The sequence below is a fragment of the Castor canadensis genome, chromosome 11 (assembly GCF_047511655.1).
Source record: "Castor canadensis chromosome 11, mCasCan1.hap1v2, whole genome shotgun sequence".
Taxonomy (NCBI): domain Eukaryota; kingdom Metazoa; phylum Chordata; class Mammalia; order Rodentia; family Castoridae; genus Castor; species Castor canadensis.
In genome coordinates this window covers 47,277,144-47,304,789 of record NC_133396.1, presented here as the reverse complement: position 1 = coordinate 47,304,789, position 27,646 = coordinate 47,277,144, and the positions used below count along the sequence as shown (strand labels likewise).

The window sequence follows — 27,646 nt, the reverse complement described above, 5'->3', positions numbered from 1 at the left end:
AATCAGGTCTTAATTGATTTTAGTTTGGTTCCTTCAGTTGCCTCTTGCTTCTATTTGATGTCTTAATATTTTTTTTGTGATTATGATAGTTCCTTATTAAACTATGTGCTATAGTTCATCAGAATGAGTATGAATAAATATATGTACATATGTATTTTTTATTTTACAGTTGTTGGGACTGAACCCAGGGCCTCAGCATTGCTAGGCAAGCACTCTCACTGAACTACACCCCTTGCCCTGTATATGTTTTTGAAAAACAAGAATTGCTTATATAAACAACTTTGTTGACTTACGGAAAACATTAATTATATTACTTTTTCTTTTGGGCCAAGTGTCCTGTGAAGCTATGTGATAAATGAATGTTTAAGCTGTAGCACTGTCTTTTGGTAATTGCTGACACCATTGGAAACATCCTGGTTTGGTTGTCAACAGAATTGGCCCATCAGCCCTCTGTAATAGATGCCTTAGTTGGAGGGTGGGGGAGTGTATCAAATGTATCCTTCCTAACTACATTTAGATGCAGAAGAAAAAAGTCCCAATTCTACTCAAAAAGATGAAATTGTCAGTATTCCTTTTTTTTTTTTTTTCTTACTGGGGTGTGAACTCAAGGGCCTTGTGCTTGCAGATCCACTTAGTACATCTATAGCCTTTGTCTTATTAGTCTTAGTCTTTTTATTGAATGGATAGTATTCTCTTGTGGATATATTATAGTTTATATAACTAACTCCTTATTGATTACTTTTAGGTTGTTCCTAAATTTTCTGTAATATAAAATTTAAATTTAGTAACTGTTCTTTGTACCACAGGACTCTTTAAGTTTTACTTGGTTTAGAGTAAAGGCCAAGCTGTGTCTGGATGACTAGATTTTTCTTTCTTGTTATTTGTTCATTAGTTAAAAGATCAGTTTGACTGATCAAGACACTATTTCTTGTTATTTTAATAGGTCACATTTTACCAGTAGGGATATATAAAAGTCACCATTGAAAGGTACTTTATTATTACAGATTTTTTTTTTTTTTGGAAGTAGAATTTTTGGGGTTTTTTTTTTTTTAACATTTAACATTAACATTTAGGGTTATCACTAATGATCATTTCCATTTTTTCAGTATCTTTTTTTTTATATGATGTAACTATCTAATTGCTTTTTTTAACCTATGGGGATGTTAAAGTTTAAAAAACAGACATTTTCTGCAATAGACCTTCCGTATCAGATCATCTGAATGAGTGGAAAGGATGAGAGTGTCATACTTGAATAATAATTTAAGGCATTTTTTTTAATTTGCTAAGAAACTCAAAATATACCATTGTAACCATTTTTCAGTGTATGCCAGTGTTAACTACATGCTTCTTGTTGTGTATCAGATCCTAGAACCTTTTCATCCTGCAAAACTGAAACTTTAGCCATTGACCACCTCCCCTTACCCCTGTCCTTATCCTCTGGCAGCCACCATAAGTTCTGTATTTATTTATTTATTTGTTTGTTTGTTTGTTTATGGCAGTCACCATAAGTTCTGTTTTATATTTATTTATTTATTTATTTATTGTGGTATGGGGATTTGAACTCAGGGCCTACACCTTAAGCCACTCCACCAGCCTTTTTTTGTGTTAGGAATATTTTAAGATAGGGTCTTGTGCACTATTTACCTGGACTGGCTTCGAACTGTGATCCTCCTGATCTATATACCTCCTAAGTAGCTAGGATTATAGCCATAAGCCAACGGCACCTGGCTAAATTCTGTTTTTAGTGTTACCTTTTTTTATTTGTTTTTCTTCCTTGTTAGGCAGGTGCCATACCACTTGAGCCATGTCCCCAGCCACTTTCTGTTTTTAAGAATTTGGAAAGTTTCAGGATTGGGGGGTATGGCTAAGTGCTAGAGCATGTGCCCAGCATGCGTGCAAGAAGCCCTGAGTTTAATGCTTAGCACTACAAAAATAAATAAATTATATATATGTAGTATTTATAAATATATTATCATATAAATGTATGAGTAGTATATCTAAAATAATTTGACAAATTTAGATTCATTATGTAAATGTAGTCATGTAGTATTTGACTTTTTGTGACTGGCTCATTTCCCTTAGCATGATGCCATCATGTCCTTAGGGTTCATCTGTGGGCTTTTTTTTGACAGCCTAAGCTGTCTTCAAACTTGTGATCTTCCTGCCTCAGTCTCCCAAGTGCTGGCATTACAGTTGTATGCTTACCATGCCTGACCAGGATTTCCTTCTATTTAAAGGCTGAATAACATTAATATTCCATTCTATGTATATACAGTATTTTCTCTTATCCATTTATAGACATTTTGGTTGCTTCCACATGGCTTAATGTGAATGACGCTGCAACAAACATAGGAGTGTAAAGGCTATTGGTATGGCTCAAGTGGTAAAAGTGCCTGTCTAGCAAGTATGAGGCTCTGAGTTCAAATACCAGTATTCCTAACAAAACAAAATAAAACAAAACCAAATCAAAAAACATAGGTGTGCAAGTATTTCTTTGAGGTACTGTTTTCAATTTTTTTATTTTAAAAATTATGTTATTAAGGTACACAGTGATCTGATTATTATAGCCAAGCTAATTAACATGCCCTTTTCTTTACATAATTACTTTTTTTAACTAGTGGTAAGAATATAAAAAAATCCATCCCCTTGGGTTTTTAATTTAAAAAATTTTTTTTAATTTCTTATGGAGATGAAGTCCCACTGTGTAGTCCAGGCTAACCTTAAACTTGAGATTGCTCTGTCTCAGCCTCATGAGTGCTGGTATTACAGGGGTGTGCCACACCTGCTTTTAAATTGGGCTGTTTTGTTGTTGTTGTTGTTGACTTATAAGACATTTTATTTTAATAGGTCAAATTTTATCAGTGGGCATATGTAAAAGTCATCATTGAAAAGTACTTTATTGTTTTTTATTATAGACTTGGGGGGGCAGTACTAGGGTTTGAACTCAGGGCATTTCACTTGCTAGGCAGGCACTCTACCTTGAGCCACACCTTTAGTCCTTATAGAGTCTTAAACTCAGTGGTAGAAAGGTATGAGTTGTTAGAAAAAGCACAGTACTCTCCCCCCACAAAAGTGAGATTATTTTTTCAACTAGTTTGTGCTGAAGAAGACATAGTAAGAATACAATTTTAGATTCTTTAGAGTATGGATTGAGATTTTGATTCTGTTGGATAATCAATTCTCTTATTATTCTTACTATATTATAATTAGAGATACTTTGGGTCTCATATCATCCCAATGTCAGGAGCCTTATACTGTTTAGGAATTTTATGTGTGTGTGTGTGTGTGTGGTGCTTGGGATCAAACCCAGAGCTTTGTACTTGCTAGTCAAGCACTTTACCACTGAGCTACAACCCCAGCTCTAGGATTCTTTATCTTAAATATTTAATCTATTGCTTAAATATTTTCCCATTGACTTTTTTTAAAAATTGAGATACAATCATATACCATAAATTTCACCATTTTAAAGTGCACGATTCAGTGCAACATTCACAAAATTGTGCAAAGCATCATTAGTAATTCCAGTACATTTTCATCATCCCCTGAACAAACCCTACACCTGAGAGCTCTCACTCCCTATTTCCCCTGTACAGCCCCATACAACCTGTAATCTGTTTTCTGTCTGTGTAGATTTGTCTATTCTGGACATTTCATATTCATGGAATCATAATATGTGACCTTTTGTGACTTTCCATTGACTTTTCAACATATTTAAGTCTGGTGTTTAAAAACATTAAAAAACTTCTCCATCAACCCTACTACTGATCCATCTTCTGTACACAACCCAACTTCTTGAAAGAATTACCTATTGTTACTGTCTCCATTTCTCCCCACCATATTTACTCTTCAGTTCATTCCAAGGTGGATTCTAATTGTACCACTACCAAAGGTCTCCAGTGATGTCATGTCATTAATTCCAGTTGACTCTGAGCAGCAGTTTACCTTGCTAGCACTCTTTTCCTTTGTGGTACCCTTTTCCCTTGGCTTCTCTGGTACTACACTGCTCTGGCTTGCTTTCCTCCTTCCATTCTGGCCTCTCTTTGTGTCCTTGCAGAGCCTCCTTTGTAATGACTTTGCACAGCTGTTAAAGGATGCTTCCAGGATTACCCTTGGATTCTTTTTCTTCTTACTGTGTATTCGCTCAGTATCTCTCATTTGTCCCAGGGCTTCACTTATTTATGTATATACCTCTTTTTTCTACAGGTGGCTTCTGTGGGTTCCATATCTACAGAAGTAGGTTCCATACCCACACTGCTATTTAGTGTCATCTACTTGGATGCCTCAGCCACAGCTAAAATTTTGTATTTCTCCTAAAAAAGTACTTTTCCTACACAGTTCCTAATTTCAGTGGATGGCACTGTGACCCTGTTGAACAAGCTAGATAATAAGAGACAAATTGAGACACATTCTCCTTCACCTCACACCTCACATTATCAGTCTGTCACCAAATCTCATAAATTTTCCCTCCCAAATATTTCTTAATTCTTTTCACTGTTCTCTGTTCTGCCATCACCATCTCTTAACTCAGATACAGCATTTTATTTTTTTGATGGTTTTGAGGTTTGAACTCATGGTCTTGTGCTTGCTAGGCAGGTGCTGTACTACCTGAACCACTCTGCTAGCCCTTCTTTTCTTTTTTTTTATTGCCAGCAGTAGTTTTCTAATTGGTGTCTCTCCTTTATCTTCACAAATAGCTTTTCTTTTTTGCCTTTTCAAAATTTCTAATACATTTTTTGTATTAAAAAGAAAAGCATAATTGCCACAAATTACAAAGGATTAAAGTAGGACTAGAATAATGAGTGAATGGCTTCAACCTGGAAAGCAGATACTCTTAATAATATTAATGTTATAATACAAGCTCTTTCAGTTATTTTACATTTTTTTGTCCTTTTAAATGTGATGTCTTTGGAATTTATATTTTGTTATTTATTTATTTTTTTGTGCTACTCGGATTTGAACTTGGGGCCTCATGCTTTCTAAGTAGGTACTCTAGTTCTTGAGCCACTCCACCATCCCTAAATGTGACATCTTAGTACATGGTATTGATAATGTACTATGAGCTGATTTTCCTCTCCAGTGAGGAACTGGCTGTAACTTCTTATCTTCTTTGCCCGTGCCATCAATATGGCTGAAGGAGGAGATAGTGAGATCTGGGGGAGAATCGAGGGGTCCTTGGACACAAGACCTTGGGGCTCCATTCAGAAAGATGCCAGAGAGGGAGATTCCAAGATGGCGACTAGAGGGAGGAAACAGAAAGCATGCTTCCTAAAGTAAAATCTTGGAGAGACGCTGGAGAAACACTTTGCAGGAAAAACCACCAAGAACAGGCAAAACTCTGACACCTCCACACCCCCAGCCTACACATAGCATCCCCACTCCACGTTAAACAGAGAAACCAGGAGGGCTCCCGCACCGCCAGATGCCAGCTTCTATCCTGCTTGGGAGAAGCAGACCACCAGATATCACCATTGTTATTATTACAAGCTAGAAAATAATTGCAGACAGTACAGGAACAGTAACAATAGCAAGGGCAATGATGGGAAGATGGAAAAAAGAGGGAAACCAGTTTCCCCCCAGTAATAAATTAGTACAGAAACCAGAGGGAAATGAAGAAAACAGATACTCAGATCCAGACTCCAAAAAAACGAAGATAAACTATGCCAGAGAACCCAATGAAGCCCACAAGATCATCTTGAAAGAAGAAATTCTGCAAGTAATCAATGAGAATTTTATAGAGATGATACTGGATATGGTCAACCAAAATGTACAGGAGACACTCAAGAAATTCCTAGACAACAAAAATAGAGAATTTGAGAAAGCACAAGAACAGATAAACTATAGAAGCACTATATAAACACCAAAGTGAAACAAAGAATACGATAAATAAAGAGATAAAGGAACTAGGAGGAAAATAGACAATATTAAAAAGGAAGGGACACAGGATATGGAAAACCTCAGAAAAAAGAATGAAACAAATGCAAAACAAAATGGAAGGCCAATCCAGCAGAATAGAACAAGCAGAAAATAGAATCTCAGAATTCGAAGATGAAATGGTAATTAAAGGAAAAACTGAAGAACTATTAGTTAAACAACTCAAGACCTGTGAAAAGAAAATGCAAGAACTTACTGACTCCATCAAAAGACCAAACCTGAGAATCATGGGACATTGAAGAAGGCGAAGAGGTGCAAGCAAAGGGAATGTGTAATGTATTCAACAAAATCATTACAGAAAACTTCCCAAATCTAGAGAAATCTATGCCCATACAGGTACAAGAGGCCTCCAGAAAACCAAACAGACCTGACCAAAATAGAACTACCCATGGCATATTATCATTAAAACAAGTACAGAGACTCGAGAAAGAATATTGAAGGCTGTGAGAGAGAAAAACCAAATAACATGCAAAGGTAAACCCATCAGAATCACACCAGACTTCTCAACAGAAACATTAAAATCAAGAAGAGCTTGGGATGAGGTCTTCCAGGCACTGAATGAAAATAACTTCAACCCTAGGATACTCTACCCAGTAAAGCTATCATTCAAAATAGATGGAGCAATAAAAGTCTTCCATAATAAGCAGAAACTAAAACAAAATATGACCGCAAAGCCACAACTACAAAAGATACTTCAAGGGATTCTGTACACAGAAAGTGAAACCCAACATAACTGTGAATGGGCAGTACCAAACTACAGGAAAAGAAAAAGCAAGAAAGTAGAGAGTAACATCGATTTTACACACAATCAAACCTTCAAACAACTAAGACAACTAAATGACAGGAATCACCACATACCTATCAGTACTAACACTTAATGTTAATGGACTTAATTCCCCCATCAAAAGGCACGGTTTGACGAACTGGATTAAAAAGGAAGACCCAACAATTTGTTGACAGGAGACCCATCTCACTGACAGAAATAAGCATAGGCTTAGGATGAAAGGCTGGAAGAAGATTTACGAAGCCAGTGGCCCCTAAAAACAGGCAGGAGTAGCAATACTTACCTCTGACAAAGTAGACTTCAAACCTACATTGATCAAATGAGATAAAGAAGGACATTCCATACTAATAAAAGGGGAAATATACCAAAAGGAAATAACAGTTATCAACCTATATGCACCCAATGTCAACGCACCCAATTTCATCAAACATATGGTGAAGGACCTAAAAGCATATATTAACTCCAAAACAGTAGTCGTGGGAGACTTTAACACCCCATTATCATCAATAGATAGGTCATCCAAACAAAAAATCAATAAAGAAATCCTAGATCTAAAATATATAGACCAAATGGACCTAGTTGATGTCTACAGAACATTTCATCTAACTTTTACACAATATACATTCTTCTCAGCAGCCCAAGGAACCTTCTCCAAAATAGATCATATCCTTAAGCACAAAGCAAGCCTCAGCAAATATAAGAAAATAGAAATTATACCATGCATTCTTTCTGATCACAGTGCAATAAAACTAGAACTCAACATCAAAAATAAAGACAAAAAACATGCAAACAGTTGGAAACTGAGTAACTCATTGCTTAATGAGCACTGGGTCATTGATGAAGTAAAAGAGGAAATTAAAAAGTTCCTGGGAATGGATGGAATTGGAGAACATCATTCTGAGTGAGGTTAGCCTGGCTCAAAAGACCACAAATCGTATGTTCTCCCTCATATGTGGACATTAGATCAAGGGCAAACACAACAATGGGATTGGACTTTGAGCACATGATAAAAGCGAGATCACACAAGGGAGGGGTGAGGATAGGTAAGACACCTAAAAAACTAGCTAGTATTTGTTGCCCTAAATGCAGAGAAACTAAAGCAGATACCTTAAAAGCAACTGAGGCCAATAGGAGAAGGGGACCAGGAACTAGAGAAAAGGTGAGATCAAAAAGAATTAACCTAGAAGGTAACACACACGCAAGGAAATTAATGTGAGTCAATTCCCTGTATAGCTATCCTTATCTCAACCAGTAAAAACCCTTGTTCCTTCCTATTATTATTGCTTATACTCTCTCTACAACAAAATTAGAAATAAGGGCAAAACAGTTTCTGCTGGGTATTGAGGGGGTGGGGAGGAGAGAGGGGGGCGGAGTGGGTGGTAAGGGGGGGGGGCAGGGGGGAGAAATGACCCAAGCCTTGTATGCACATATAAATAATAAAATAAAATAAAATAAAATGAAATAAAACTAAATAAAAAAAAAAGTTCCTGGAAGTCAATAAAAATGAAAACACAACATACTGGAACCTATGGGACACAGCAAAGGCAGTCCTGAGAGGAAAGTTTATAACCATGAGTGCATATATTAAAAAGACTGAAAGATCTCAAATCATTGACCTAATGATACATCTTAAACTCCTAGAAAAACAAGAACAAGCAAATCCCAAAACAAATAAAAGGAGAGGTGAAATCAATGAAATAGAAACCAAAAAAACCATACAAAGAATTGATGAAACAAAAAGTTGATTCTTTGAAAAAATAAAATCGATAGACCCCTGGCAAACCTGACTAAAGTGAGGAGAGAAAAAACCCAAATTAGTAAAATCAGGAATGCAAAAGGGGAGATAACAACAAACACCATGGAAGTCCAGGAAATCATCAGAGACTACTTTGAGAACCTATTTTCCAATAAATTTGAAAATCTTAAAGAAATGGACAGATTTGTAGATATTTATAATCATTCAAAACTGAACCAAGAGGACATTAATCACCTGAATAGATCTGTAACAAAATGAAATTGAAGCAGCAATCAAGAGTCTCCCTAAAAAGAAAAGCCCAGGACCTGATGGATTCTCTGCTGAATTCTATCAGACCTTTAAAGAAGAACTAATACCAACCCTCCTTAAACTGTTCTATGAAATAGAAAGGGAAGGAAAACTGCCTAACACATTTTATGAAGCCAGTATTACACTTATCCCAAAACCAGGAAAGACACCTCCAAAAAGGAGAACTATAGGCCAATGTCCTTAATGAACATTGATGCAAAAATCCTCAATAAAATAATGGCAAACTGAATTCAACAACACATCAAAAAGATCATTCACCACCCACCAAGTAGGCTTCATCCTAGGAATGCAGGGGTGGTTCAACATACGAAAATCAATAAACATAATAAACCACATTAACAGAAGCAAAGACAAAAACCACTTGATCATCTCAATAGATGCAAAAAAAGCCTTTTGATAAGATCCAACATCATTTCATGATAAAAGCTCTAAGAAAACTAGGATTAGAAGGAAAGTACCTCAACATTATAAAGGCTATATATGATAAACCTACAGCCAGCATTATACTTAACAGAGAAAAACTGAAACCATTCCCTCTAAAATCAGGAACCAGACAAGGATGCCTACCATCTCCACTCCTATTCAACATAGTACTGGAATTCCTAGCCAGAGCAATTAGGCAAGAAGAAGGAATGAAAGGAATACAAATAGGTAAAGAAACTGTCAAAATATCCCTATTTGCAGACGATATGATCCTATACCTTAAAGACCCAAAAACTCTACTCAAAAGCTCCTAGACACCATCAGCAGCTATAGCAAGGTAGCAGGATATAAAATCAACATAGAGAAATCATTAGCATTTCTGTACACTAATAATGAACAAACTGAGAAAGAATATATGAAAACAATTCCATTTACAATAGCCTCAAAAAAAAATCAAATACCTAGGTGTAAACTTAACAAAGGATGTGAATGACCTCTACAGGGAAAACTATAAACCTCTGAAAAAAGAGATTGAGGAAGGCTATAGAAAGTGGAGAGATCTCCCATGCTCATGGATTGGTAGAATCAACATAGTAAAAATGTCTATACACCTAAAAGTAATCTACATGTTTAATGTAATTCCCATCAAAATCCCAATGACATTCATCAAAGAGATTGAAAAATCTACCATTAAATTTGTATGGAAACACAAGAGGCCACGAATAGCCAAGGCAATACTCAATAAAAAGAACAATGCTGGAGGTTTCACAATACCCGACTTCAAACTATTACAAAGCAGTAGCAATAAAAACAGCATGATACTTGCACAAAAACAGATATGAAGAATAGAGGACCCAGATATGAAGCCACACAATTGTAACCAACTTACCTTTGACAGAGGAGCTAAAAATATACGATGGAGAAATAGCAGCCTCTTCAATAAAAACTGCTGGGAAAACTGGTTAACAGTCTGCAAAAAACTGAAACTAGATCCATGTTTATCACCCTATACCAATATTAACTCAAAATGGATCAAGGATCTTAATATCAGACCCCAGACTCTAAAGTTGGTACAGGAAAGAGTAGGAAATACTCTGGAATTAATAGGTATAGGCAAGGGGTTGGGGATTTAGCTCAGTGGAAGAGCGCTTGCCTGGCAAGTGCAAGGCTCTGAGTTCGGTCCCCAGCACCGAAAAAAAGGAAAAAATAGAAAAGAAAAAAAATAGGTATAGGCAAGAACTTTCTCAATGGAACCCCAGCAGCACAGTAACTAAGAGATAGCTTAGATAAATGGGACTTCATAAAACTAAAAAGCTTCTGCTCAACAAAAGAAATGGTCTCTCAACTGAAGAGACCACCCACAGAGTGGGAGAAAATATTTGCCAGCTACACATCAGACAACTGATAACCAGAATATATAGGGAACTCAAAAAACTAAATTCTCCCAAAATTAATGAACCAATAAAGAAACGGGCAAGTGAACTAAACAGAACTTTCTCAAAAGAAGAAATTCAAATGGCAAAAAAACGCATGATAAAATGCTCACCATCCCTAGCAATTAAGGAAATGCAGATTAAAACTACGCCAAGATTCCACCTCACCCCTGTTAGAATAGCCATCATTAGCAACACCACTAACAGCAGGTGTTAGCGAGGATGTGGGGGTGGGAAAAGGAACCCTCTTACACTGTTGGTGGGAATGTAAACTAGTACAACCACTCTGAAAAAAAATTTGGAGGCTTCTTAAAAATGTAAACATAGATCTACCATATGATCCAGCAATACCACTCTTAGGGATTACCTAAAAGAATGTGACTCAGGTTAGTCCAGAGGCACCTGCACATCCATGTTTATTGAAGCACTATTCATTATAGCCAAGTTATGGAAACAGCCAAGATGCCCCACTACTGACAAATGGATTAAGAAAATGTGGTATTTATACACAATGGGATTTTATGCAGCCATGAAGAAGAACGAAATGTTATCATTTGTGGGTAAATGGATGGAACTGGAGAACATTATTCTGAGTTAGCCTGGCCCAAAAGACCAAAAATCGTATGTTCTCCCTCATATGTGGACATTAGATCAAGGGCAAACACAATAAGGGGATTAGACTTTGATCACATGATAAAGCAAGAGCACACAAGGGAGGTGTGAGGATAAATAAGACACCCAAAAAACTAGATAGCATTTTTTGCCCTCAACGCAGAGAAACTAATGCAGATACTTTAAAGTGACTGAGGCCAATAGGAGAAGGGGACCAGGAACTAGAGAAAAGGTGAGATCAAAAAGAATTAACCTAGAAGGTAACACACATGTACAGGAAAGCAATGCGAGTCAACTCCCTCTATAGTTATCCTTATCTCAACTAGCAAAAACCCTTGGTCCTTCCTATGACCGCTTATACTCTCTTTTCAACAAAATTAGAGATAAGGGCAAAATAGCTTCTGCCTGGTAGTGAGGAGTTATGGGGGGGAGGATGGGGCGGGGGGAGAAATGACCCAAACATTGTATGCACATATGAATAAAAAAAAAAAAACTTACTAGATTAAACAAAAAAAGAAAGATGCCAGATTGATTTAGACTCAGGCCTTTGGTAAAAAGTCCTACCCTCCCTGTTTGTTTTCTTGCTCTTCCTTCCCTACTTTCAGGGCCTTTTGAGCAAATTACTTTCTTTTTTTGTAAATCAGTCATCAGCAAAAGGGGTGTGTGCAATGGAATACAACAAAAACATTGAACAACTTTAACCTGGGGCTCAGTACCTCTAACTGAGCTCCATGGGTCCAGGCTAGAGCTTACTGGGGAGCTTTCCCTACGGGTAGTGCATTTGCTCCCAGGTTCCGAAGGGCAATAGAAACCTGCCCCTTACTAGGTTCAGCAGTAGCTTCCTAATTAGTTTCTGTAGTTTGGTTCTTCTTCATTCCATGTTAAATCTAAATCCTTAACATAGATTATATGATTCTGGTGTGGTTATTAAGATCTATTTCTTTCACTTTCAGAAAAGGTCTGGATTAGATGACAAAATTATAATGGCCACCCTAATTATAAGGTACTGGCCATTATCTTCCTCTCCAGCCTCATCCTAAATTACCTCCACTTACCTTGCTCTGTATTTCAGACACAGTGACTGGTCTCCTAATAGCTGGAGTGTCCCCTGCGTTCTCTTCTGCCTCAGGGTCTTTGTACCTGTTAATACTTTTTACCCAGGACCCAGAAATGCTATGTTCCCTTTCCCTAGTTCCTTTCCTTTGTTAATTTTTCTTCTGTTTTTAGGTCAGAGCCTTCCTTGACCATTCTAAGGCAGATCCACTTACTAGGTAGGCTTTAGAGAATTTACTACAGTTAGAGTTTTACACAAATTTGAGTGTAAAAGTTCTATCCTGTTCTAGAGAACTCAATTGAACAAAATGATGCTCAAAGAGGAAGAAACATTTTCATACTCACTTTAAAAGTATGTGGTAGCCAAGTACCCCAACTTTTTTTTTCCTGGTGATGTTGAGGTTTGAATTCAGGACTTCATGCTTGTTAGGCAGGCACTCCACCGCTTGAGCCATGCCTCCAGCCCTACCAGCTTTCTTTACAATTCTGTTTACCATAGAAGGTGCAGTCTGTTAACCTGTGAGTTGTATAAAGCTTGCAGTTACTATTTATTGTTCATATAGATTTTAAGAATTAGAGAAATTTCATATGAAAATATGAATTGCTGGTTTGTTTAAAAATATTATAGGGCCAGGTATAGTGTTTCACAGCTATAATTCCAGCTAGGCAGGAGGAGGATCATAGTACTGAGTAAAAAGCTTTTGACCCTGTCTAAAAAATAAAAGCAAAAAGGACTGAGGGCATGGCTGAAGTGGTAGAATGCTTGCCTAGGACTGGCAGAGTGGCTGAAGTGGTAAAAGTACCTGCCTAGTAAGTATGAGGCCCTGAGTTTAAACCCCAGTACTGTAATAACTACGTACATATATACATCCATAAATAAATAAAGAGGAAGAAAAGGAAATATTAGAGATCTGCCAAAATTGAACTGGCAAACCCAGTTGACAGTGATGGTGGCCATCTACATTGAAATGGTCATTTATGTTATCTGGCATAATGCTACTGAAAGTATGGTCATTGAACTGACTGCTCAACCACAAACTTTGTTACTATCCACAGAGATGAGGACCTTGTACCATTTATTTTAGTTCACCTGACAATTTTTTGGTTGTACCAGTATGTTGATTTATATCCTAGCACAAGCTTCTTGCCTTGTCCTGGACTGGAATTTTGAGTAGTACTAATAGCTGTTCTGGAAAATATTTGAGTTTGCAACACCTGATTTTCACAATTTTCTTTGAAATGTCATTGCAAAGTAGCATTCAGAAGTTGTAAGGCAATAATTATGTTACTATGTATTGCACTTAGGTAACACAATTCAAACTTATAAGGTCATTACTTTTTTCTTTTTCCATTTTTTTTGGCGATACTGGGGTTTGAACTTAGGACCTCATGCTTGTCAGGTATGTGCTTTACCACCTGAGCACTCTGCCAGCTATTACGTTTCTTTAATAGAAGTTTTCTCAAGTTTTTAAACTGCACAAGGGCTTTTGTCATATTGACAAAGTTGCACAACCATCACTGTTGTCTTACTCCTAAATTCTGTTTAATTTTGCCTGCTTTTAGTCTTTTTTTTTCATTCTTTTTTATCCTTCCCAGTGTATCACTGCAGCATATAAAATTAGTTTGTTTTATGGTTAGAGGTATTAACTTTGATCACTTTGTTAAGGTAGTATTTGTTAGATTTCTTCATTTTAAGAGTTACTGTTTTCTCTACCATAATTAATAATTTACGGGGAAATATCTTGAGACTGTGTAAAATCCTGTTTCTCATTAAACTTACCCACTTTTTAGAATCCACCGATAATTCATGGTGATTGCCAAATGTAATTTCCTAAGTCTTTCACTTACTTCTGCATTTATTATCATTGAGTATAAGTAAGCTGTTCCCCTATTGTCAATTTATACAAGTATGGACTCATGTATTTTTTTATTCTGTAGTCTGTTATTCCTTGTTAGCATTCTGCATACAGATTGTTCCAAATTTGGACAGTGGGAGTCCCATCAGGCTGGCTCCAGTGTACTTTTGACTAGTCCCTATCTTCCTTTGAACATGGCCTATTTTCTGAAAGGATTAAATTACCACAGGCTTATCTTGTACTTTCCTTACTCCAAACATGGACTGGCTGATTATCCAAGGAACTCTAACTTCTTTTAGTGGAGAGTGGTACTTAGAAATCAAGATATGGAGCTCTGGGTATGCTTATTGTTATGGGAGTGTCACTGCTGGGCTCTTACTGTATCTTTTGAAATTCCATTATAGCCATCCTCTTTCTGTTTGCTGATGCTTGTATTGAAATTTCATTCCTCCCTCCCCACCTTGAGGGATTGATTCCATGTTTTTGGTAATTGTGTCCACTGTTCCATGTCTCTATAATTTGCTCTACAAATATTTAAGTGACTATAACTATTATATTAATCCATAATATTCCTCATAATCATACAGTTCTAGTTAGAAGGTCCCTAGACAATCATGGCTAATCCGTTACTTTTACAGATGGAGAAACTAAGACCTAAGAACTGAAGTGACTTGCTTAGATTCATGACTAACTGATTATTGAGCCAAGATTAGAGACCAGTATCCCAAATCCTATACTAGGACATTCTTTCTTTGGATAATAGAGGGATAATAATGGTACTTTCCTAAAGTTTCTACAGTTACTGGATGGATATAGTGGTCTTTGTTCTATCATGACACTCAGACATCTAGATGGGCATTTCATTCTAGATAAGTTTTTTAAATAATTGGTCATTTGATGACCAGAAGGGTCATCAAAGAAGGGAAAGAAGGGAACAGAAAAGAAGATGGGACAGAACAGAAGTTTGAGAATGGCCAGCTATCTGACCATACAGTTTAAGGCCAGAATTCTAAGAAGTTTCAATGCCTTTCCTACCTTTTATAGTCCCATTTACTGGCTCTTTGCCTTCTCTTCTCATCACCGTGCTTATATAAATAAGGTTTGTTGCTTTTCTTTTTTAAGATTCTTAGTTTAAGCCAGGTGCTGAAGGTTGGAAGCCAGCCCTGGGCAAACAGTTCAGAAGTCCCTATCTCAAAAACACACAACACAAAACTGGGCTGATGGAGTGGCTCAAGTGGTAGAACACCTGCTTAGCAAGCCTGAGGCCCTGAGTTTAAACACCAATAGTGCCCCCCTCCCCCCTGCCAAAAAAAAAGAAAGAAATGTCTCAAAAAGGCAAAATTACAGAGATAGAACGTCTATTAGTGAACTGGGGGTAGAAATGAGGAATGGCTTGCAAATAGGCATGAAATTCTTATGGGGGATTGATAGGAGTATTCTAAAATTGGATTCTGGTGATGGTTGCAGAACTCTGATAATGTACTATAAACTATTCCTTTGTACATTTAAAAGTTGGATATGGTGACATACAACAATAATCCCGGCACTTCAGAGGTAGAGGCAGGCAGGTTGAAAGTTCAAGGCTAGCCTGTTGAGACCTTGTTTCACCCACTCCACCCTGTAAAAAAAAGTTGCACTTTAAATTTAATGTCTGGAATAGTTGTTATATTTAGGTATATTATCATACTTCCATTATCGAACATTTTTATGTTGCTTTCTTTCCATTTTAAAATATGATTTTCAGAGTGTGCTAGTGTCAAATGATACACATAATAGTGTTTGATACTAGTTAAAAAAATAGCATTTATAAAATAGTTACTATGCACCAGGCATTATGTAAATACTTTTCACCGTTGTATTGTGATACAGGCACTACTACCCTCATCTTACAGCTGAGGAAACTGTCAAAGTAGTAACTAAAGTTACTGTCCAAAGTCTCACAGCTAAGTAAGTGGACAATCAGGCAGAAATTGGAACAGAGAGTCTTTTCTTCTTTTTTACTTTTTAGAACAGAGGTACTCTTTAAATCTGTGTTTCACGTATGAATATGCAACGTCTTATGTGGAAAATTGCCTTTCATATGCTATGAGGGTATTAAACACCTATGTGTGTATACCAGTGCACTGAATGCTTTGTGTAACTATTCATGCGTGATCTCCAGAAAAATCAAACGGGCTTAGTGAATCTTACTAATCAGTTTGACTTCTTTCTCTCCACTCAGTCTTAATTTTAAAGACCCAGAAGCAGTCAGAGCTCTGACTTGTACCCTCCTAAGGGAAGATTTTGGACTTTCTATTGATATTCCGTTGGAGAGGCTAATTCCCACAGTTCCCTTGAGACTCAACTACATTCATTGGGTGGAAGATCTGATCGGTCACCAGGACTCTGACAGAAGTACTCTCCGAAGAGGAATTGACATAGGTACATAATTTTTTTTTTGGTGGTAGTGGGGTTTGAACTCAGGGCCTTATGCTTGATAGGCTTGCTAGGCAACCACTCTACCACTTGAGCCACTTCACCAGCCTTGGTACATCCCTTTTTGGTTAAAAGTAAGTTTCATGTTTTGCAAGGTCAAACTCTTTATAAACTTCTCTACTGTGTATTTATCGTGTAAGAGAAGTGGGCCACAGATGCTACTATTTTTATTCCCTGCACCTTGGGTTTTCTGCCATTGATTTCTCTTGAGAAGAAGTTGTCAGCTCCAAATAGGGAACAAGAAAGGTAAGAGAAGAGAAGAATGAGAGAAATGCTTTTGTTACTTAGCTTTTCAGATTACCACATTGATGTCATGTTTACTTGGGCATATTACTCTTAGTTGAAGTTAGTATAGCAGTCCTCATTCTAAGATTTTGAAATGATAGCCATTTAATAAAAGATCATGTGGGCCTGAATACTTTCAGAAATATCTTAGATAATTATTTGTAGAGGGTACATAATCCAAGATTAAAGAGAGGAAAAAGTCATTGAGTTAAAGTAAGATTTGCTTTTTGTAGCGATACTAGGGATTGAACTCAGTGTTCAGGCTTGTTAGGCAAGCACTCTTCCACTTGAGCTATGCACCAGTCTTTGCTTTTAGTTTGTTTTTTCAAATAGGGTATCTTTAGTTTGTCCAAGCTAGCCTTGGACTAGGATCCTTCTACCTCCCTCTTCTAAGTAGCTGCGATTACAGCTACGCCCCTCATACCATCTAATATATTCTCTTAAATTGTAAACTTTTGTAATAGAGAAGGCTGTCCAGTTTTATTCATTTGATAGAGTAATTGGAGATACAGAAGAACATGAATACAGGGCATGTTTTGTAATTATAATGTAAGGGACGATCAGATGGGGATTTGAACAGAGGTACTCTTAATCTCTTGATAGTTTGTTGCAGCCAGTCTTTTTATTTGATAAGATTTTCAATATTTTCTTTTAACCCTTTGGCCTTTACTAGTCCCTTATAGGAAAGATTAAATTAATAGTTGTGGGACCCTGTTTCTAAATACAGTATAGTCAGTAGCAATCCCAGTTTCCAGATTGTAGTAAGTATTTAATGTTGACATTTGCATGCATGTTCAGTCTTCATTGTACATGACCTTTCCAGCAACATTTAATTGACCCCCTCCTTTTTATGTACTATTCTCCTTTTGCTTCCATGACACTAGGCTCCACTGGTTTTCTTCATTTGTTTCTGCTCCTTCTTTTCTCCAATTTTCAGGCCTCTCTTCCTGTATTTGACTATTCACTATTGATAATACTTAAAGCTCTTTCTTTAACCTCTTTCTCATTCAGTCTCCTACCTTAGCAGTTTTATTCCTCTGTGTGTGTGTGTGTGTGTGTGTGTGTGTGTGTGTGTGTGTGTGTGTGTATCTATCTATCTGTCTGTCTTGGCAGTTATTGGGGTTTGAACTCAGGGCCTTGTGCTTACCAGACAGGCACTCTACCACTTGAGCCATGCCTCCAGCCCTTTTTGCTTTTATTACTTTTTGAATAGGGTCTTGCTTTTATGCACAGGCCTGCCTGGAATGGTTGGACCACAATCTTCCTATATATGCTTACCTCACAACTTGAACGACAGGCATAGGCTACCATGCCCAGCTTTTTATTGGTTGAGATGGAGTCATGCCAACAACTTTTTGCCTGGACTGGCCTCAAACCATGATCCTTCTGATCTCCGTTTCCCAAGTAGCTATGAGTACATGTGTGAGCCATTGCATGTTTATGACCTTACTACCTGCCTTGATGTAATATATCTATATATTACATCATTATATATACATTATATATATATATATATTCCTCTGACTCAGGTTACTTTTCTTGACCTCAGCTCTCGTATACATGAGAAACTTGGATGTCTCAAAAGTGTCTCAGACGTGCTATGTCCAAGATCAGACTCATAGTCTTCGTTCCTAATCCTCGTTCTCCTCACTTCTAATTTCAGTGAATCTTCCACAGTCTGCTTTCCCTCATGAGGCTGGGGTTTGAATTTGGGGCTTTGCACTTGCGAAGTAGGTGCTCTGCCACTTGAGCCACACCTCCAGTCCATTTTGCTTTGGTTATTTTGGAGATGGGGATCTCAAGAACTATTTGCCTGGGCTGGCCTCAAACAGAGATCCTCCTGATCTCAGCCTACCAAGTAGCTAGGATTACAGGCATGAGTCACCAGTGCCTGGCCTTTTTTGTCTGTTTGTTTGCTTTGACATGTTGTCTGTGTTGCCCAGGCTGGCCTCCATCTTCTGGGCTCAAGTGGTCCCCTGCCTCGGCCTCTGGAGTAGCTGGGAATACAGGTGCACTTACCACACTTGACTTTCCTAAATATTTAAGTTTTCTACTTTTCTCCATCTCTACTGCCACCACTCCAGTCCAAGTCATCAACATCCCTCACTTTGTGTGCAGAGGTGCTCTGTATGTGCTCATCTACTCAGTTGCCCCATCCCATTCCCCTCTCTGCACTTCATTCCCCTCTCTGCACTGCATCTAGTAAGTATGTATAAATCTGCATCTGCTTTCCTCTTTATCACGTAATGGTTTCCTTTTGCTTTTGTGATAAACACCCAAAACCTTGACTTTGCCTGCTAGAATTTCCATTGCCTGACCCATGCCATTTTCTCTTAATGTCAACATTCCATTGTTTTCTGCACTTGGCTTTTAGTTCATCTAATAAGGCATCGTGACCCCAGGCCTATGTATGTTATTCCCTGTGCCTGGAACTTCCCCCGTCTTCACCTTGAGCCTGCTTCTCGAGCCTGCTTTTGTCAGGAAAGCTTTCTCTTGTCTTTCTAGCCTGGGACAGGTTCCTTGGTTATATATAGTAAGCTTTCCTAAAACCCCTTCATGGCATTTATTTCAGTGTTAAACTACACATTCACCTAATGGGTTGCTTAATTTTTTTTTTCCTTTTTGCAGTATTGGGGCTCGAACTCAAACCTTGAGCCACTCCACCAGCCCTTTTTTGTGGTAGGGTTTTTCGAGCTAGGATCTCTTGAACTTTGCCTGGGTTGGCTTTGAATTCCAGTCCTCCTGATCTCTGCCTCCTGAGTAGCTAGGATTGTAGGTGTGAGCCATTGGTGCCCAGCCAGTTTGATTAATATTATCCTCTACCACTAGATTGCTAGATTGCACTAATTTTTGGTTATTATATTCCAAGACCTAGGAAGGTTTCTGTACATAGTATGTGTCCAAAAAATGATCTATTGAATGTTGCTGTGTAAATGAATCATTCTTTCTATATTCAAAATTCTGAGCATTTCCTATGACTGAACACTAAAAACAGTGGAATTTACCTAAAGCCCTTACCCTTTTATATTCATGGCAGATGGGTCATAGAAAGCTTAAAAAGCTGGATAAGCTGGGTGTGATGGTAAATGTCTGTAATCTCAGCAATCAGGAGACAGAGGCAGGAGGATTTCAAGTTTGAGGCCAGCCTGAGCTGCACAGTGTGACCCTCTCAGGAAAAAAAAAAAAGCTTGACAGCCTATTTGGTACTAATTTGATTTTAATTATGCCCCAAACTCTCTAAAATAGCACTTGGGGATATAGGAGGTTAATGGATTTTAGTTCTTCACAAGGGGCAATGCTTGCTAAAATCACATTCATTCTAATTAGGGTTTTATATATATTCTTCCCCCAGACTCCATCAGTTTGCTCTAATTCTGTGATTATATATTTTCCCATTTTTATTTATCATTATAAAGATTATTACCCACTTAAAATGTCATTTGGCTTTCTGAAGGAATTCAAATACCACATTGTAAGCTTTTTGGGCTTGAAAATTGAACTTTTTTGGGGATGCAAGGTATGGGTGTTTTACCTACATTTATTACTCCAGAGGTAAGAGCACTTTTTTTTTCCCAATGAAATTAAAGTATGAAGAGAGAGGCAGTTGTATGAGAGTCAAGGGCTTAGGATCTGGTCTGGATTTTTTTTTTTTTTCCATAGAGTTGAAAATGCTACTGTTCTGAATGACTGGCTGGCAAGAATTGCTTCCCAGGGCTAAATAATTTGGCTTGTAGAGGAGCCTGAGTACCCTTTATCCTCCTTCCTCTGTCCTTCTCACAAATCCCCAATTATTAGGGCCAGTAGAGTTGGGCAGCAATCCCTGGGACTGTCTTAAGAGCTTAAATGTTATAACCATGCCCTCATGCCTATAATCCTAGCTACTTGGGAGACTAAGAACGGGAGTATCTTGGTTTGAGGCCAGCCCATGCAAATAGTTCAAGAGACACCACTTCCAAAATAACCACAGCAAAATGGACTGGAGGTGTGGCTCAAGCAGTAGAGCGCCTGCTTTGCAAACCCCAGTCCCACCAAAAAAAAAAATGTTGTGACCATTAGTCACTGGCCTTTTTTTTTTTTTTTCCTCTGTTCAGAATACCTCATGAGGAAGCAATAAGATGAACTTGAGTTTCCTTTGCATTGGGAGTAGCTCCAGCCCCTACCTCTTCCTACAAGATCCTTAAGAGCTAGACAGGAACCAGGATGTGATTAGGGGAACACAGCCTGGTGCGATTGGTTTAGGTGACTGCTGTAGGCCTTCTGGAGAAGACTGGCTGTCCTTGCTAAGGTCTAATTGGCCAAGATTAGTTAGTTTTTGTAAAAGCAATATTTGTGGTTGACATTTAGACCAGTCTAGGGCTAGGGGTTCTACATTCAAGTTTAGGACCAAAACCTAAATGTCAAGAGTGATTTTTGCCTGGAGCATCAGCCTCTGAATGTCCCCTGAACCTGTGGTAGAGCTAGCAAGTGATTGACATTTTATGGTAATGTGGGGAATTAGACCATTTGATCTCATGAAAATTTTATATTCTATATATTTTTTTCTGCTTTTGGAGAATGGAGAATGAGATATACATCTGTCTGTTTTTGTTTGTTTTGTTTTGTTTTTTGAGACAGGGTCTTGCTCTATAGCCCAGGCTGGCCTCAAACTTGAGATCCTTTTGTTTCTGCCTGCCAAGTGCTGGGATTACAGGTGTGTACTACTGTGCCCAGGGTACATTGATCTGTTTTAGGATATTACTGTGTTAATATCAAGTAGCTATTTTAACCAATAGCATTGAATCCTTTTAAGAAAATTAAGTTTTGTGAGATTTAAAATGAAGACTTTTTTTATAAAGCAAAATAAACTTAATTTTCACCATTTTTAGTTAACCAGTATTATATCCCTCAGCCTTCAGTTATGTGCATTTCATTTTTACAAGCGATGTACCCAGGAAGAGGGTAGAAAGGTTTCTGTACTTTAGAAGTTTGACTCTGCTTCTAAGATAAGGTTCACATACATGGAATGACTAGAGAACCCAGCAGCCCCCGTATGTCTTGGCTTGTGATTTATACTATGAGAACCAAGAGAATTCTGAGAAAAGAAAAATGGTGTTTTCATTATTCTCCCTTATCCCATTTGTGTGTAGAATGTGTTCTGAATTTTCACTTTACTAGGTACTGGGGCATCGTGCATCTATCCCTTGCTTGGAGCAACCTTAAATGGCTGGTATTTCCTTGCAACAGAAGTGGATGATATGTGCTTCAACTATGCCAAGAAAAATGTGGAACAGAATAATTTATCTGAGCTCATAAAAGGTTAGCTCCACAGAAGAAATATCCCCTTTGTTTATTAACCTTTCTAACACGTCTTGCTATCTTTTGCTTAACGGCACAGGCTTTGATAATTTTTAAAAATTTGGTTCATTGTGATTGGATTTACTGTTTTGATACCAGAATTAACTTCAGGAAGAATATAGTAAGTATAGACAATCCTCATTATTTCTGGATTCTGCATTTGTGAATTTGCCTACACGTTGAAGTTTATTTAAAATTTAGTTAAGTAGATTTTCTTTAGTGAATGTTTTAAGATTTGGAGTATGTCCTTAAATGGTTTCTGTGTGTATAGCTTCATAGAACTTATAGAGCAATTCACAGTAAAATTGAGTGGAAGTTATAGATTTCCCGTGAACCCCCAGCCTTCACATATGCACAACTTCCCCCATTATAAACATCCTGTGCTACAGTGGTACACTGGTTAAGATCAGTGCACTTATATTGACAAGTCACTGTTACCCAAAGTCCATAGTTTACATTAACATTAACTCTTGGTGTCGTACATTATGTGGTCTGGGACAAATAGAAATTAGACGTATCTGCCATTTCAGTGCCTTAAAAATAATGGGTGCTCCATGTTTTCACCCCTCTGTACCCTCACAGCCCCTAGGAGCCACTCATCTTTAATCTTATCCATAATTTTTGCATTTTCCAGATGTCATATAGTTGGAATCCTGTATTATTATAGCCTTTTTACATTGGCTTCTTTCACTTAGTATTCATTTGCATTTCCTCCATGTCTTTTCATAGTTTCACAGTTCTTTTATATTTAGCACATTTCTTTTTAAATATCCCATTGTCTGCAAATGTCACAATCCATTCACCTCCTGAAGGACATCTTGATTGCTTCCAAGTTTTGACAGTTATGAATAAAGTTACTGTGAACATGCATGTGGGTTAAGTGTTTTGGCCTGTTTTTTAGTTGTTTTTTTCATTGTTGAGTTTTAAGAGTTCTTTGTGTATTTTGGTTACATAGTTCTATCTCTGATACATCTTTTGAAAATATTTTTCTGTAATTTGTCTTTTTATTCTCTTGACAGTGTCTTTCACAGAGGAAAAAAACCCAAAAAACTAGTATTAGTGAAGCCCAGCTTATTCTGTTTGACCTTCGATGTTGTGTGTAAAAAGGCCATCTAGTTATCTTCTGGAGTTAACTCTTATTTTCAGGAGTTTTGTTTATTTATTTTGCAATATGGGGGTTTGAACTCACCCTACATCTTGAAACACTCCACTAGCCCTTTTTTGTGATGGATTTTTTAAGATAGAGTTTCGCCAACTATTTGCCTGGGCTGACTTCAAACCTCGATCCTCCTGATCGCTGCCTCCTGAGTAGCTAGGATTACATGTTTGAGCCACCTGCACCAGGCCTCACTAAGATTTTAAACAGAAAAAGACCCTACTCTTGATTAAACTGTATTATTTTTTGAGACATGGACTCCTATGTACCCAAATGGTACATTCTCCTGCCTCCGGCTCCTGAGTGCTGGGATTACAGTCATACACCACATGCTGGCTAAACTATGCTATCTTTTCAATTTCAGTACATAGAAATAGTCAAATCCCTGTGTGATCATTTACTGTTTTTGTGCCCATCATATGAAGTGCTGTCAACTATTTTTATTAAAGTGATTCTGCTATGTCTGCTTATGAAAGAAATAAGGCTCTCATAGTACTGTTAAACATACTATAAGGGGAAATACTAATATTGTTAATGCATTTGTTTTAATTCTCCATTATTGTGTAACAGGTTATTGCAAAATCTTGCCCTTTAAACAAGCATTGATGATCTCATAGTTTCTCTGGGTTAGGATTGGGTGTACTTGCATGGTTCTGATTAATCTTTTTTCCTCAGATTGCACTGCAGTTGTAGGCTACAACTGTCATTTGCAGGATTGAGTGGTGACAGAGATATGCTTCCAGAATGGCTCACTGACATGGCTGCTGGAAGGAAACCTTAGTTCATTGCCACTTGGATCTCCATAATCTCATGGAGCAACTAGAGTGTCCTTAGAGCACATCATTGGCCTGCCTTTCTTTCTTTCTTTCTTTCGTGGGACTGGGGTTTGAACTCAATGCTTTGTGCTTGCAAAACAGATGCTCTACCACTTAAGCCACACTTCCAGTCCATTTTTCTCTGTCTATCTTGGAGATGGGGTATCTCTTGAACTATTTGCCAGAGGCTGGCCTTGAACCACGATCCTCCCCAACTCAGCCTCCCAAGTAGCTAGGATTATAGGTGTAAAGCACTGAATCCCTGCTTGTCAGTGGCCTTTCTTCTAAAAAGTACTCAATGGAAAAAACAAGGGAGAAGTCTTTTTGTCACCTCTTTCATTTTTTTTTTTTTGATAAAATTGAATCACTAAGCACAATCTACTTGCAAGGAAGAAAATTAAACTCCACCTCTTGAAGAGAGTAGAATCAGAATTTATGCACTTTTTTTTTCTGTTTTGTGCACATATTTTATTTCATTTTTTATTGAGGCTGGGGTTTGAACTCAGGGCTGTGGGCTAACAAAGCAGGAGCTGTACCACTTGAGCTACATCTCCATTCCATTTTGTTCTGGTTATTTTGAAGGTGGGGGTCTCATGAATATTTGCCTGGGCTGACCTTCAGTCACAATCCTCCCAATCTCGGCCTTCCAAGTAGATAGGAATACAGGTGTGAGCCACCAGCTCCTGGCTTGTGCACACACTTTAGAGCCACCACAGCATTAATAGTGGTTAACAGTTCCTGTTTTTTCTCCTAGTGGTAAAAGTGCCACAGAAGACACTCCTAATGGATGCTCTTAAAGAAGAATCTGAGATAATATATGACTTTTGCATGTGTAATCCTCCTTTTTTTGCAAACCAACTGGAAGCCAAGGTAAAATATCTTTTGCTATAAAGCCATTGAATAGTTATCTAAATTTGCAGAGATAAGAGCAAAAGACAGATTTTACTTTGGAAGTTATATCAGGATTTTTTTAGTTGAAGTCCTTTAAAAACCCAATTCATATTGACTTAACAGTGAAAAAAGTTTATTGGCTTATGTATCAGAGAAATCCAGGTGTAGTTTGGGCTTTAAGAACAATTCGATTAAGGAATTCACAGTATCATAATATTGAGGCTCTGTTTTTCCAGGTTTCTCTTGGCTCTGATCTGGTCCTTGGCTGGTTTTGTTCTCAAGCTGATTTAGTTATGGTGAAAACTATATTTAGGGTGGTAGGGTTAGGAAGGAGCTCTTCTTTTCTCCAAACCATTAAACATTTGATTTTCTTCTAATGGGACCAACTTAGGTGACAGTTCACTCCTCGACTGAGCATGTTTGCTTAGGGAGGAAATCACTATTTTTGCTGCCATTTGATAGTAAGTAAATGGCCAATTTGATATTTCTAACTTGAAGGAAAAATACATTTATTCACAAATATTGAAAGAAAAGAACTAATGTATTTTTAAAAAAACCCATAATACTTATAAAATATTATTGATTTAGCCTAAGTTTCACTTCATTTCATGAACCCTCTGTTAATAATAAAAAGTAACTAAATATTAGCCAGGCATAGTGGCACACATCTGTAATCCCATCTCCTCAGGAGACAAAGACAGCCTAGGCAGAAGTTATCGAGACCCTATCTCAAAAACAAGTAGGTGTGGTGGTACAAGTCTGTGGTCCCAGCTACTTGAGAGGCAGTGGTAGAAGGATCTTGGTTTGGACAGTCCAGGCAAAGTTAGCAAGAAACCCTATCTGAAAAACAAAATACAAAAGGACTGGGGGCATGGCTGTAATGGAAAATTGCTTTCCTAGCCAGTATGAGGCCCTGAGTTCAGTTCAATCCCCACTACTGAAAAAAGAAAAAAAGAAAAAAAAAAAAAAAACTAATGTTAATCAGGGGAAATGGGTAATGTGTGTACTGTAGACTTTTGAAAGAATAGTTTGTTTTTATAATTACAGAACAAGTCCAATTCAAATGGCTCATAACAAAATCCAGATGGATCAATTTTTTTGGTATAGTGGGAAAGTTGGACAGAAATTTATTAGTAATATGAACACTACAGATTAGAACATAAGCGAAGCATGATTTAAGAAATTTAAATTTTAACCTTCAATGCAGATTCATTATATGAACAAAAATAACTACATCTTAGAGTACAGTTTTTAAAAAAATACTCAGTTGCCATATATACATAAAAGTACACATGGGTGGGGATGTGACTGAGTGGTAGAATGCTTGCCTATCATGTGCAAGGCCCTGAGTTTAATCCAAGCACAAAAAAAAAAAAAGACAAAAGCATATGTCACAAGTACATACTGGATTTTCCAAAGTGAACACTTCCGTGGACCAGCATCCAGATGGAATATGTATATTAGCATGCCATATAATTCACCCATTTAAAATACAGGATTTGGGCTGGTGGAGTGGCTCAAGTGGTTGAGTGCCTGCTTAGCAAGCATGAGGTCCTGAGTTCAAACCCTAATGCCAGAAAAAAAAATACTCATAAAATACAGGATTTAATGATTTTTAGTATATTCCCAAAGGTGTGCAGGCATTACCAGTCAAATTGGAACATTTTCATCAACTCAAAAAGAGCTCTTACCCATTAGCAATCACTTGTTCCTGCTCAGCACCCTGAGGCCTAAGTACCTTGTGTCTTAGGATTTGCCTGTTTGGGCATTTCATATAAATGGAATCATACAATATATGCCCTTTCATGTCTGACTTCTTTTATGGAGAATCAACTATTTTCAAGGTTCATCTGTGATGTAGCATGTGTCCGAATGTCATTTCTTTCTTCCTTTTTTTGGTGGGACTGGAATATATACTCAGGACTTCACAAGCACTCTGCTGCTTGAGCCACGCCTCCAGTCTATTTTGCTCTGGTTATTATTAATTATTGCCATCCTAGTGGGGGTGAAGTGATGTCTCTGTGCTTTTGGATAGTGTTTTCCTCATGGCTGATGTTGAGCATTGTTTCCTGTGCTCCTTGGCCATTTGTTAATTTCTTTGGAGAAATGCCTGTTTATATCCCTTGCTCCCCATGCACCCTCTTTTTGCCGTGCTGGGGATTGAACCAGGGCCTGAGCTTGCTAGGAAACTACTCTACCACCGAGCTAATATAACCCAGCTCTTCTCATCTACTTTTAAATTGGTTTAGTTATTTTTCTTTCTATTACTAAGTTGTAAGGATTCTTCACATATCCTAGGTACAAGTCCCTTATTAGATAACAATTTACAAATACTTTCTACCATTTTATAAGTTATCTTCGCTTTCTTGATGGTGTCCTTTATAGCTCAGAAGTTTTAAATTTTGATGATAAAGTTCAACTTAGGGTTTTTTTTTTGTTTTTATGCTTTTTGGTGTTGTAGCTAAGAAACCATTGGCTAATCCAAGTTAATGAAGATTTACTTCTATGTTTTCTTCTGAGAGTTTTAAATTTT

At 37.5% G+C, this 27,646-nt stretch overlaps 1 protein-coding gene across 9 annotated transcripts in view; it reads left to right on the top strand.

The window, feature by feature from the left end:
- Mettl16 (methyltransferase 16, RNA N6-adenosine) overlaps positions 1-27,646 on the top strand; it is a 67,364-nt gene that overhangs the window by 18,020 nt on the left and 21,698 nt on the right. For 6 of the 9 annotated variants that reach the window (XM_074046603.1, XM_074046602.1, XM_074046604.1 and 3 more), the window contains 3 exons: positions 16,379-16,578; positions 22,072-22,212; positions 24,977-25,092. In XM_074046603.1, coding sequence (XP_073902704.1) covers positions 16,379-16,578; positions 22,072-22,212; positions 24,977-25,092 — 457 coding nt within the window. The remainder of the gene's footprint in view (positions 1-16,378; positions 16,579-22,071; positions 22,213-24,976; positions 25,093-27,646) is intronic. The other 3 variants (XM_074046609.1, XM_074046607.1, XM_074046610.1) reach the window with 3 other exon arrangements.